This window comes from Pleurodeles waltl, chromosome 11 (assembly GCF_031143425.1).
Source record: "Pleurodeles waltl isolate 20211129_DDA chromosome 11, aPleWal1.hap1.20221129, whole genome shotgun sequence".
Taxonomy (NCBI): Eukaryota; Metazoa; Chordata; class Amphibia; order Caudata; family Salamandridae; genus Pleurodeles; species Pleurodeles waltl.
In genome coordinates, this window is record NC_090450.1 from 315,766,033 (window position 1) to 315,780,396 (window position 14,364).

Consider the following 14,364-nt stretch of genomic DNA (forward strand, 5'->3'; position numbering starts at 1 on the left):
GCCACATTCAAAAATATTCTGATAAGCAAGAGTGATTCTACCATTCGACAATTTGCTTAACACATTTATATACAGGGCAAAATTTAGAGTTTGATGTCTCATTCCTTGTACACATGGGCTACACAGTCAAAAACAGATGGTTGCCTTGCCTGCTGTATTACAAATGCATTATATCCCGCAGCACTTCTAATACAGTACACAGAATATCCGTCACCTTTGTGATAGAGTATTCCATCTGGCAAACTCAAAATCAGGTCCTAAGACTTGAAAAAATAAGCAGACGCTGGAGAATAAGGTATAGTATTAATGAAATGGAATTTCAGCCAAATAAATGTTATGAAACCTTAGCATTGGGAAGTGGCTGTGGGAAAACTATCAAATGTATGCTGTTGGACAAAACAACTGTGTCCAGTTTTTGGGGGTTCTTAGCTGCAAAGACCTACCTATGTGATGGCAGATCCAGATAAAGATGGCTCGGATTTTTTCAAGCTCAGTGTGAGCTTCCTTAAGCAGAATTTCCAACAGGGTTTCCACACTGCCTGTCACATCTACCTGTGGTAGAAGAAAGGAAAAATCAATTTTCTGAGGCTGAACATTTCATGAACATTTTATGACATGGTCATAGTTATAATGAATATTTTTAATATAATCATATATTTAATTGCTCTTATATATTCATTATGTCCATCAAACTGCAAAGGATAGTGAAGAATCAAGGTTTAAAGCTCTATAAATATCGACATTGATGGAGAATATGACAAAGTCCAACTAAGGACACCAATATGAAGAAGGCATCAAATCAAAAGAACAAATACATGTGTCTTGCATTGACAAAAGTGAGTCCTAGGGCAAAGCTGAGCAGGTATACTTGTGTGCCATGCAGCAGTCGAAGTGCATAAAATATTGGAACTGTGATGCTGCATGCAGTGGGGCAGAGTCAGTGAGCATGGCTAAAAAATAAAATATTCCGTTTTTTTTGGTCTTTCACCGCCAGGTAGCTACACATAAAATAACATGGAGCTTAAATGAAAAATAAATAAAAAAAAGTTTTCACTAATTGGGAAATGCACTATAGTGCATTATGAAACATCCATTAGTTAATGCACTGCAGAGTTCTCTTTGTAACCAGAGAACCACAGAATTAAGCCCCTCATTATGGGTTTGGTGGGCAGAAAAGGCCGCCTGTCAAACTCCTGTGGTCGGGTTACCCCCAGTACGGTTCCCTTCCCGTGGCCCCTATTAAGAGTTTCCCTCTGGATCAGCAGGCGGTTTCTGTCTACTGGCCCAGTGGGAAACAGCCTACAACATTGACGCTGGCACATAATTGAGCCGGCGGCAATGTTGCAGTGCTTAGGTTGCAAAGCAGACAGTAAAAAGCGTGACAGGGCTGGCCATGGGGGTCTCTGCACTGCCCACCCCAGGTTCATTGGCAGTGCAGGGGCCCCCATGGGGCCACCTGCACCCCGTCTCCGCCAGCCTTTACATAGCAGTGCTACCACCATGAAAAACTGGTGGAGAGGAGACTTATAAACCCCAGGGCAGCACTGCTTGCAGCGCTGCCCTGGCGGATCAGGACCGCCAGCACTGCCAGACCGATGACAAATCATGATCTGGTGGTGCTGGCGTGCCGACCATGGCACAAATGCCACGGTTGTAATGTAGCTGCCGGACTGCCACATTGGCGGAGGCCTGACTGTCAGCTCGGCCCTGGCAGTCTGAAGACCACCAGGGTCATAATGACCGCCTAAGTCTTGGTTTCTGCAGTGGAGGAAAGAGGTTTGTATGTTTTTAGTGCTACGAGGTCAAAACCTTTGACAGAAAGCAGTGTGAGTATGTAATTCATTATTTGAAACTTGCAATACACACAGTATAAGATAGACTGGTACAAAATGTGCAAAATGTTTAAGATAAAATGGTTCTTTCAAAATATAGAATACCCAGAGTGTACATAGTGCTTTTTTACATTACTGGCCCTTCAACACCTCCTGATGTAGTAAGCGCAATATAAATACGTTTACAATTAAAAGCACACACTTTACCACCCACTTGTTAACTCTTTGCACCACCATTCAAAAAGAATAAATCTTTGTCATCACAAAGCTTCTAGTGATTAGGTAAATTAAAACCTGTACCAGCTCCAAAGCATTCTTTACGTTTGCAGATTAACTCGCAACTCACATTTGCATTTCTTTCAGGTGAGCAGGCACCATGGCAGGAAGACTTCTTTAGCTGCCTGCCCAGCTTTGGTTTCACGCACAGGTGACTCCATGAATTAAGACTCCATGAATGACACTTCATTTGAGACATTTAAACTGTTGGAATTAACCATTCTGGGATGGTTGTCTTTTTACAAAAAGTAGGGGAACAGTGTTTCATAAATTAAAAAAGCAAGGACGCACTGTGCCCCTCCGATCCCGCCCACTTTGACCACTGGAACCATGCGACTGAAGAACTTGAATGCTGCAGGTAACATACTCCACACACCAGTGAAGACAGTCACCTGAAATTTCAGGCTGCGAAATTTCGAAATTACGAAAACTCCCGAAAACTCCCATTTAAATGTCTATAGTGTAATAACAAATGGAACTAGTGGCTATGAGACCAGTATGGATGATACCACAACAGAAAAGCTAGTGTCAAAGAAATGTGAAAGGTTGTAGAAAAAAGGAGGAAAGGATGTGGAGAAGTCGTGTTGGGTTTGGGAGAGGAGAAGATGAATAAAAATAACAAGAAACATGCGATTTTATAAATTTGCTATTTTAGGATTTTTCTTTACCCTTTCATCATAATGACATTTGTCAGGATGACATTTATTAATGTCACACAAATTCACCCAAGCCACCATTTATGCACCTCTCCAGTCTAACTGTGCTCCTAAAATGACAACCTTCCTCAAAGCAACCGTAAACCAAAGTGGAGTTCTGAAATATTTTGCAATGCATGAAGCCAAGATTTTTAGCTGGTTATATCGTGGCATGAAAGCATATACTAAAGATCTGGCTTTGAGAGGAATAACAGGAAATAACAACCAAATTATGCATATTTCCGGGATTTTGACCATAATGAAGAAATGTAAGAATCTTTAAAGTATACGCTAATAATTAGGCACGTTTACTGTAGCAAGTGTTTTTTTCATTTTCCAATAACCATGTGAAAACCTTTTTGTTGGAGTTGGAGGTATCGTTCAGATCAGGTTTCTCACCAAGTTCATTAATGTGATGGTTACACCATCCTTTACATTCCCACTTCTTCTTTTACATACGTTTCTTCCTATTTAGCATTAAGAGAGACATTCTCTTATTTACCCACTGCTAGAAAAGCGAGCCCTCACCTCTTAGTATGCAGTCTTGATTGATAGAGAAAGCCATGAAATTGTGCTGCACTGTGATAAATAGAAATGTTTTAGGACTTTTTGAAGTTTCAGTGGTCTCGTTTTCATTCTTTATTGCAGTGGAGGCTGATTCCAGCAAGTAGCAGATTACTATCTTGTATCCAAATTCCCTTAATGGGTATGTGCATGTGGGGGTGGCAGTGGCGGTGACTGTGGTGGCAGGTAAGTAAATTCTACCCTCTGCTTGACTGATTCCTGCCTCACCTTTGAAGAACCTTCCTTCAAGAGTTAAAGAGTTAACAAGCACCCATTATCAAAGAAATGCAGGGATGTATTTGTATGGCACCAAGTGGCATATATGGTATGAATGCAAATAGCAAGGAGATAGAGGGTTATGTACTACTGTTAGCAAAGAGATTATTCAGTGAAGTCTGCAAATCAAGCAGGTATTTGTAACATTACCAGCAGTAAAGTAATTATATCGATGCTTTCCACAACATTCTAGAAAACGGAAGCCCTTACCCTTGAAGCATATGCATCCAATCTCTCAAATTTCTTCAGGTCTATGTCTAAAGACTTTAAACTTGACTGATCCCAGGGGTAAGCTAGAAACAAAGACAGAAACATTATTATACAGAATATCGAGTTATTTTTAGGACATGCTAATGGCCTTTTGGACTATGTGACACAAAAATAAATCTCTGTTCAAAATCGTCTCATGCATTCTACAGAAAAGCAAAATAATTTTACAAAACTATTAGTATATTTAAATGATAACGTGCGTTTTAATTTATTTCCTTCTTGTGTAGGACATAGTGAATCTGTCATTGACTTGCTTTGCACATGCAATAATGTCGTCTGTGCCGACCCTGAAGGTGCATAATCATGCTCTCTGCCAGAGAGCACTCCTATACCCCACTTGTAAATAACTGTGCCTTTTTAGCTGTTGTCTGCCACGAATGGCACTAAGGTTGGAGAAGACTTTACTAAATGCCCCAAAGTCATGGAAATGGAAGAGTGATACTGTAGAATGCAGAACTGATTTAAGGATGCTGATCAGTCGATTACAATGTAAACAGCAGGAAAACATCCCTCTCATGCAGATCTTGGCCTGGCCATGTGAGTGACCCAAGCAAATCAAATTAGAGGGAATTAAATAGAACACAAATAACATAAGTATTTTTTTAATCTGTGGAATAGTTGAGGAAATGGATGAAGACAAATAATCTTTGCAAAAAATACTAAAAGGGTGGAATCAATCATACTGCATTAGTGTGCAGATTTACAAAGCATTCCCATACTAATCCACAAAGCCACGGTCATCTAGTTTGTGCCTACAGAGATGTGGGGTGTTTTCAAGGGGCGAGCAAGAGGTCAGCAGCAAATTCCAAGTAATACCTCTTAAATTCACATAAGACGTATCTGCTATGAGGGTTGTCTATCACAAGCACTGTACAGCCAAACAACCAAACATCATCAAATTAATAGGCATGAAATAGCTAAAGGGATTATACACACATCCTGGACAATTGGGAGGACTGATGTATGTCCTGATATCTATGCACTCTGACTGCCTCTTTGGATCCCAGAAAGGCACTCAGATTTGGGTTGATAACAAAATGTCCATCCCAACAGATCTCTCCACCTCTCCCTCCATCCAGCCATGCCAGCTAAGGACTACAACTATACACCAAATCTCAGTTTGGACAAGCCAGTGCAGTAACCAGGGAAGCAGACAATATCATAAGAAATAGCATAAAGGGACCTGCAGAGCTCGTCAAAGCTACCACCATACTGAAACCAAAAATATGTATGTCTATCTTTTGCCCTTCAACATCCATCACACTGCTATGTGCCACATCCCATAACATGATCCCACACATAGGTGGTCATCACGCTTGACTTGGAAACACTTCCCACACAGGATCAAAACAAAGACAACATCTTTCCAACCACAAACCCTACACAGTGTAGCGTGCTACCCATGTAGGTAAGCAATTCAATGGCTCACAGAGGGTAGTAAGTGCTATATAAATGCTGTCATACAATACAATACAGTCTATGAAAGATTGAGAATGTAATTTTCCTATGATTTTCGGTGAAAGACATCCTCACTAAACCCCTTTCTCATTATGTGCATTAATTAGCTAATTATTTACTGCCCATGAGTAAATACTGTAGATATCATGGGTGAGAAACGTTTTATGTGTTTATGGACAATTTAAGAGATTGTTTTGTTGGCAGTGTGTTTCAAATGTTTTGGCTCAGCCCAGAGGACAGCTATTTGTTGATTGGAGTGTCAGTCATATTTGAGGGAGAGCATTTAGCCCTTTTATGACTGGGTCAACTGATTAGCAAAAGAGCCTGTCCACAGACACAGCCACTGCTACATCTACAGCGCAACATACACATCCCTCCAGGGAGATCTTGTGAGAGCTAATGTTTGTGAGGAGAAAGTAGTGGAACCCACACACTTATGTGTAGAAAGGGTAGAGTCTTTATGGTGCTTGGTGTGAAAACTGCATCTGAGGTGCTCCCTGGAGCTGAGCACCACCAGGCAAAGGGAACCCCATCCAGCCAAGGAATCACACACAGGTGTGAAACGCCCCACCAACATCATTAGCATGGACAGGAGCCCTTGCATCAGTCCATGAGACAAAATAAGAAGAACCCACATCTTATAAAGCACCTCCTTCAGTGGCAGCAGCTGGGTGTCCTCCACTCCTTCACAGATGGCACTCAATGGTCCAGCAGCGTAGCAAGACAGTTATTCTCTTGCTCCATCTGGAAGTAGATGTCAGGTGTGATTCCAGCTGCAAGTGGGTTCAGAGACCAGTGAATTTCAGCAAATGTTCACCTACCACTGACTGTGTACATTCCCAATTATTTTCTTTATGTATTTGAATTAACAGAGTGGATTATGGTCCAGAAGAATGCCTCTCCACGTTGTCTTTGAGGGTGTGATTGAGGCAGAAGCATGTTGCTGTTTCATTGCTGGTTGAACTAACCCTGCTTTTTTACCTTCTACCCACTGGAGTAAAACAAAAAACAAAAAAAAAAAAAAGGTTCCCAATCATTCACATATCAACAACCTCCCTATGGACAACCCACTCTGGATTTTCCAATGCCTCAAGAGCCCCCCTCACATGAGGGTAGTAGCCCACACCAACACTTATTGTGCAGTTAGGGTAAGGAGAGGTTCAGTGTTGAACTATGCCACTTCAGAGTATGTGAGGGCTTCCGTCCTTTAAGTAGACAGGATCAACACATCTCAGACAGACATTCTGGGAGTTATTCCAACTTTGGAGGAGGTGGTAATCCGTCCCAAATGTGACGGATTTACCACCAGCCGTATTACGAGTTCCATAGGATATAATGGACTCGTAATACGGCTGGTGGTATATCCGTCACTTTACCGTCACTTTTGGGACGGATTACCACTTCCTCCAAAGTTGGAATAACCCCCTCTGTCTCCTTGACAGTTGACAAGAGTACTTGTTGTTGATAAATCTGCTTTGTGGCATCACAGGTAGGGTGCTGCTACTAATGCAGCAGAAATCGTGTTGGTTGGGAAGTTGTCCTGGAGCAATGGCCTACGTTTTGAACAGCACATGGCTCTCAACAGATGAAGCCTCTGTTCATCAACAAGCATTGTGGCACTTGCCATGTTCCTCCTACTTTAGCAGGTGAGAGGCAGAGTGTGAGAAATTAGGTTGTTGGTTGAGAGGGGTGAAACCACACGCAAGCAATAGCCACAATCCTTGTCTGAATTTATGCAGCACTTAAGAAGTAATAAAGTGAAAGCACAGCCCAAGAAATATCCCCCACAAAAAATAGAATACCTTTGAATAAATTATTCAATATCATAACTACGAAAATCCAATCAGTATAACCAGAGTTATGAAATGTTATGAATAATGGATGAGTTATGAATTTTTGAAAATTATAAGTGAAAAATAGCCTAACTGATCAAAGTGTTGATGGAGTGCTGGGCCACTCACTCAAAATTGATTACCTTATGGACCTTTCTTGTCAAGCTGAGTAATGAAAGGAGTTAGCATTTGTCAAAACAATTTCAAATTAACAGTGTAACACATTAGGCCACACAATTAGGACCAGGAATCAGGAATAAAGTTAAGGAGTTTTATTACAAGTCAACAGTCAGGGTAATATAAATCAATCTAAAAAACATGCAGTAAAAATACAAGAATGCAAGAGAATTACCAAATCTCCTGAAGAAGTTTAGGGGAATCAGCATGAGACAAACCAGAAGTTCAGTTCTTACAGTACAGTAACACAGTAATACAGAATAGCAGCAATAAAATCTGGTACACAGAGAAAAACATTGACCTCAATAAAGCACCCAAGGCCGGAGGGGTGCGCGCATTCCCAAAACACCACTAAGTCAGATGTTATCAACACCAATCAGAACACAGCATGCACAGTAACTCGCAGCGATCACGCGTCCCTCAGTCAGACATCTGGACATGTTATAGCCCTCACTGTGTCCTCAAGATCGAGGCCCATCTGCATTTGTTATCAGGGACCCCATTTCCTACTCCAAGACAACGGCCCACATTCTATACCTAAAAAGGAATGCTGAAATTGCTTTATCGTGTCCAGAGAAATCTATAAAACACCGCTCGGATCAAGTGTACATTGAGACAGCCTTCAGACCCCATTTCTGCAACTGTTCTCCCGGCCGCAGTGCTTTATTAAACTAACTGTTCCTGCTTCACCAAACAGCTTGTCTTGTTATTTCAAGTTAAATTTACATTTGAGTAACAATAGTATCTGTACTGTCTGTTTTCTAATTCTATGCCTGCTTTTTTCCCTCTTTACTCCCTTCTTCATCTATTTCTATTTTTATTCCTTATAAAGTCCTAACAAGAAGAACCCACAAAGAACAATTATCAATATGAGTCTGAAGATGCTTTTAACAATTCAATTCCCTAAATTACAAAACCATCTACCAACAGCAGAAAATCCATTCCCTACTGCTTCTCATGCACATGTTGCTTCTAATTCCTTCAGATCTGTTTTTAGATCAGTAATGTTTTTAATACACAACTTTGAATCCTTGTTGTTATCAGGAATGTAAGTACAGCACTGCTGAACCTTTAAAATCCTGCAGACTCTGCCCTCCTTTGTGAGAAGAGCGTCTGATGCAAGTCTGTTTTGAAAACCAGAGATATAATCGCTGCCATCTCAGTATCTATAATTAGGGGTGGGAGGTAAGCGGAGTTAACTGAGTTTTTGGCACTCCACATTCCGCTTGGAGTGCGGAGTTCATCCAAAACCTTTGCTAGCCCCAGCAGTGCAGCAGAGCTCACCCTGTGTGCACTGGAGCCCAGTTACAGCCCACACAGCGCAAGCGCAGACAGTCTGTGCTTGCGCTGTGTGGGCCACAACAGGGCTGCAGTGCACACTTGACCCAACATCGGTGGGGTGGAGCTGCTGCTGAGCTGCACTGGAGCAAGCTCTGAATCCAGGCCTCCCTCCTTTCACTGTCTTCAGCAGCCCAGGGCTGTTGGTGATGAGATGGTTTGCTGCTGCTAGTGATCGGCACTAAAGAGAGCGCAGTCTGAGGCTGTGTGCAAGTGTACAGGAAGTGATTGCAAGGCTGGTGCAAGGCAGGGGGTGTGCTTGCCCTCCGTAGCAAGTTTGTGAAGGAGGGCAGTTAGTGAAGGGAAGTGTGCAGATGTGGAGAGCAGCAGGCTCCAGACCGCTGGGCTGTGCCAGCACATGATGCCCTGACCTGAATGCACCTGATCTCGGAAGTGCTAAGCACGGTTGGCCTGGCTGACCAGGCCTGACCCTAATTAGCGCTTCTGAGATTGGGGGCATTCAGGCCAGGGTTCCAGTAGGGCAAGCAGCACTCTGCAGCACCCAGAACTCTGCTGAGTTCCACGGAGTTTTAAACCAACTCCACGGCATTCTGCAGAGAAGAAATCCATGAGCTCCTATGTATAACTAAAAATACACCATCTGTATTTGTGGACAGGTTATCAACTATTGTGGACAATGTTCTAATTTATGAGAATTCGGTATCACACCAACAGATAGAATAACTGCACCAAAAATATCTCCAACAATTTCACTAGCACCTTGTTTCATTCTGGCATGGTTTTTCTAGCGGGATCATCAAGATGTCTCACATGGTAGATTGTTAGAAAAACTGCTCTCATCTACATGTTCCATTCCATCTCCTGGGTAACCTGTAATACGCATTTTTCCCACAAACATAGTAAACTCAAGGAATAACTAGATCATTACCTTCTAAAGGTAATCCTCAATTTTTTAATTTTAAAAGTGTGATCACATTCACTCCTAGCTTCAGAATTTGTTTCTAATCTGGATTTTCTAAGGAATATACCCAATTCCCCATGATGTTGCAATTCCAATGCTAAAACTGCTATATCTCCTGTTACCTTATGTTCAATCTCCTCCTTAGCTCAAATTAGTATATTTGCGAATGGGTGATTTGCAGCTCTGGCCATTATGTTTCTTCTCCTGCCTTCCATTGAATCTATAAATGTATTTTCCACATCTGTCAATGTACATGCTAAGTGGTGCCTATTAGCATAAGCTTAGGTTTAAAGAAATGTCCAACTATTTCTAGTGTTTTAGTATCTGGTTGACAATTCAAATGATTCAACAGAGGAATCTCTGAGAAAACTAAGTCATAGTTTGAATAATAATACTGGAGATGTCCCTTTCCATAGAATATGCTCAGCAACAAACCACAGGACACACCATAAGTCAGAGGAATATGGTGATATGCTATGCCCTTTGCAGTAGATGCAGGTAATTGCATACATGCATAGCAATCCCTAGCATCCATAGTGTCAACATAGTGATAAAGCAATTTGAAATAGGCATTCAGCAAATAATCTGTTCTAGATGGATCTGCATGTAAGTCTTTCTCATCAAATAAAGGCAAACTATTGTCTGTAGTTCTAATGTTCTCTATACTATAACATGTAGGTAAGCCCAATCCTACAAGCAAAGCCATTAATAATACAGTTAAAGTTATTACAACTATCAGTCCTGCAAATATGTATCAATGTCTACCACTATTGTTATTAGGGTCCATGGTTTTTATGATCTCAGACTGTTAGCAAAATGTAGCAGTAGCAACTTCTTCTCCATCGACCACTTGAACAATAGTGGCAAGACAATGTCCATGCAAGGAAATTCACTTTTTATTTATAAGATCTTTGTGAGTCTTCCTAAATGGGTCTCAGTCTGTTTAGTGGTAATATAATTTTAAGGCTTAGTTCAGCCACAAAATTCAGTTCAAGGAGACTCAGTTATATTGCAATTATTATAACAAAATGTCCCACATTCTTTCTCCCAATCATTGGCAACAAAATACGTCCATTCAGGTGTGGAGTACCTCTGACAGGGTACTCTTGCTCTCTTAGATCTCTGCATTATTGGCCCTTCATCGTCACTGCAAATTTTGGCCAGATTCCTCAGTTTCTTCTGAGATAATGTGTGGTACTCACACTTCAGGCAGACTCTGTCCTCTTGACTACTGGTTTCCAGGCACTACACGCTTTACTGAAGCACTAGGCCCATTACCAGGATCTGAATTTGATGCAGTCAACACTCCAGAATGAAACCTTCATGTCCAGACTTCAACTGTTGACTCATTCTGACCCCCCTCAAGCTGGCCAGACTCTTGCTGGTCCCCATCAGCTTGGCTAACCTCCAGCCTTTGTCTCTGTGTAACCCCTAGCAGTTTAGGGAGAGATGCTGTTATATCATCAAGGGGACAAGGGACTCTGCGAGTATGCCGTGCATGAACCTAGGTTGGGGAGACCTCCACACTGCACAACTGTTGTAGGGACCAAGATAACCTTATTGGGTCATCTCCAATGAGGCTCCAAACAAATTTTGCATGCATGCTTCATCACCATAACTCAGTCACTGGGACTAAGGTCATGGCACCACCCTTGTTGATGTGCAGTTGTAGCATCTCCAACCTGATGAGACAAAGAACGCATCACATCAGCCAGTCCTTTGCAGTATCAAGAATCATGTACATTATAATGCTCACAAGCACATTTGCATGCACAACTGGCAATCTCAATGCTCTGTCCATGAAGATCTCATGGGGAGACAATCTTGTCTTCATATCTGGAGTACTGCGAAAGGGCAATGCATCAAGCCATTTTAAAGAAGTGGAAGCACACACCTTAGCAAGTCTGGATTTTAGCATCCTATTGACTTGCTACTTGATATCTGAAACCTCAGGTCGATAATTTCAATGTAGCCTCTGCCCCACTTGCAATGCTGTACACAATAGTCCAAGGCCCTGATTGATGAAGTCAGTCTGACTCCAGAGAAGTTGAAAATCCAAACCTGGGGATAGGTTCATTAACAACAGTTTAGCTACTGTGAGGCTGTCTTTTCTCTTGGTAGAGTTGGCTTAAACCCTACACGAGAAGATATACACGAACACCAGGACATATCTTGGCCCGTTGCACACATGCATTTTGGTGAAGTCCAACTGCATTTCCCTATAAGACTCTGTGTTGCTGCAGATCTTTTGCCTACATTCATCTATTGACATAGAACACACCTATGACATTACGCTTTAACGATTAATTTGAAGCTAGGATTAAACTATGTTGTTCAAAACAGTTGCACCTAAATGAGTTGATCAATTAAAATGTCTTGCCGCTGGGGGTAACAAACTATTCGCAATACAGGTCTTCTATCTACTGAAACCCAAATGTCATCCTCATCTCTTTTAATCCAGCCTTTCTGATGTTCTTCTGATACTTCCTCCTACAGTCTCCTACAGTCTCCTAACTTTCTCCCAGGTATATGCCATGGTTAACAAAATGTTGTGGTTAGTCTCATCTGCTCCTTCATTTTGATACTCACCATTGAAAGTACAAGCAACTAAAGGCACAATATTTGAAAACCTCATCAGCATACCTGTTTCCTAGAGATACATAGAGGCCGCCCACCAAAGTAACCCCGCCAGAACACCGCACCGCGGTCGTGAGACCGCTGCAGTGATTCTGAGATTTGCCCTGGGCTGGCGGGCGACCGCCAAAAGGCCGCCCGCCAGCCCAGGGCAAATCAACCTTCCCACGAGGACGCCGGCTCAGAATTGAGCCGGCGTAGTGGGAAGGTGCGACGGGTGCAGTTGCAAAGCAGACACTGAAATACTTTGTGGGGCCCTCTTACGGGGGCCCCTGCAGTGCCCATGCCATTGGCATGGGCACTGCAGGGGCCCCCAGGGGCCCCGCGGCTCCCCCTAACGCCATCCTGTTCATGGCGGGTTTCCCGCCATGAACAGGATGGCGGTAGGGGGTGTCTGAATCCCCATGGCGGCGGAGCGCGCTCCGCCGCCATGGAGGATTCACTAGGGCAGCGGTAAACCGGCGGGAGACCGCCGGTTTACCCTTTCTGACCGCGGCTGAACCGCCGCGGTCAGAATGCCCTTCGGAGTACCGCCAGCCTGTTGGCGGTGCTCCCGTGGTCGGTGACCCTGGCGGTCACCGACCGCCAGGGTCAGAATGACCCCCATAATCATTACCTTTGTGATGTGCAGAACACTTTACAATCACAATCTAAGCAGGTAATTGTAAAGCTTTTAATTGATTAATCACACTTTTTCCATTGCGTATAATAATAGAACCTGAAGAGGTCATAAAAACTTGTTGTGACCATAACCGTCCAAAGTCATGAACAACACCAAAGCCATACTATCACTGTAAATGGTGACATTCAGCTGATCTGAAACACAGCATGCTTCAGAAAGTGCTATCAATTTATCCAGTTGTGTCAAAAATTCTCCTTAAAGCTAGGAGGCTTCGACCACACCTGAGACAGTACAGATTACATAGGCAGCTTTCAGACTTCCTTTATTGTCTCGTAAACAGGAGCCATCAACAAACATCACATGATTTGATTCGGATAGTGGCACATCTTGTATGTCAGGTCTTGGTTTGATGCACAGTTCAGTAACATCTAGACAGTCATGCTCAACTTAACCGTCAGCATCATTATTTCCAGGAAGAGGTAACAGTTTAGAAAGATTCAATGTCTCTTGAGAAGAATATTAATGGCTGCAAGTATGACTTGCTCATATTTAGTCAAATGGCTATTGGTAAGATGTTGGGTTCTGGTATGGGTCAACAATATTTCCACAGAGTAGGGGACAAAGACATTCAGAGGATGACCCATAAAAATGCTCTTGCACTGTTCAACACTGACGCCTGTCGCTGTCATGACTTTGAGACTGGCAGGCAATGTGACAGCTACTGGGTCAAGTGTAGCTGAAAAATAAGCAACAAGTTTGGAAGCATTCCTGTACATCTGAATTAGCACTGGGAGAGTGTAGCCCTCTCTTTCACTGCAATACAAAGTAAAGCATTTATTGTAATCAGGCATTCCCATAGCAGGGGCACAACTGAGACTTTCTCTCAGCTCTGGGAAGACACGCATGCAAGTGTCATACCTAGGTACCGAATCTGAGACATCCTTGTGTGTCAGCATTTGTAAAGGCTTGGTTATTATGGAAAGGTTTGGAATCTACTGGTAAAAGTAGCCCACCATTCCCAAGAACATCCTGACTTCTTTCTGAGTTGTTGGAGGATTTATTTGCAGAACCGGCGAGATTCTAAATGTGATGTCCGAGGTATAGAACTTCTCTCTTACAGTACTATACCTTTGTCTGGGATACTTTATGTCAATTCTCAGATAAGTGGGTTTAACAGGGCAATGGTATCATGCTTGCAGGCTTCCCAAGTATTTGATGCCACCAATAGATCATCAGTAACTGCACCACAATTGAATGAAAAGTCATTTCCAATGTCTCCAGATTCTTTTTATCTCTCAATATACCCTTGTGGGACTTGGCAATATGCCAAAACTTACTGCTGAACAAAAATACAAAGAGGAACTTGCCATCCTTCTGAAACAGTATGATGAAAAAGGCTTGGGAAAGATCGGTAACAGCGAACCACTCAGCCTTACTTGGAATCTGAAATATCACAGCTGAATTTGGT

The 14,364-nt window shown here is 42.5% G+C and overlaps 1 protein-coding gene across 4 annotated transcripts in view; it reads right to left on the reverse strand.

The window, feature by feature from the left end:
- The window catches only part of LOC138265661 (kyphoscoliosis peptidase-like), a 395,468-nt gene that overhangs the window by 51,057 nt on the left and 330,047 nt on the right, over positions 1 to 14,364 (reverse strand). For all 4 annotated transcript variants that reach the window (XM_069213571.1, XM_069213570.1, XM_069213568.1 and 1 more), the window contains 2 exons: positions 3,854 to 3,936; positions 444 to 552 (listed from right to left, as the gene is read on the reverse strand). In XM_069213571.1, coding sequence (XP_069069672.1) covers positions 444 to 552; positions 3,854 to 3,936 — 192 coding nt within the window. The remainder of the gene's footprint in view (positions 1 to 443; positions 553 to 3,853; positions 3,937 to 14,364) is intronic.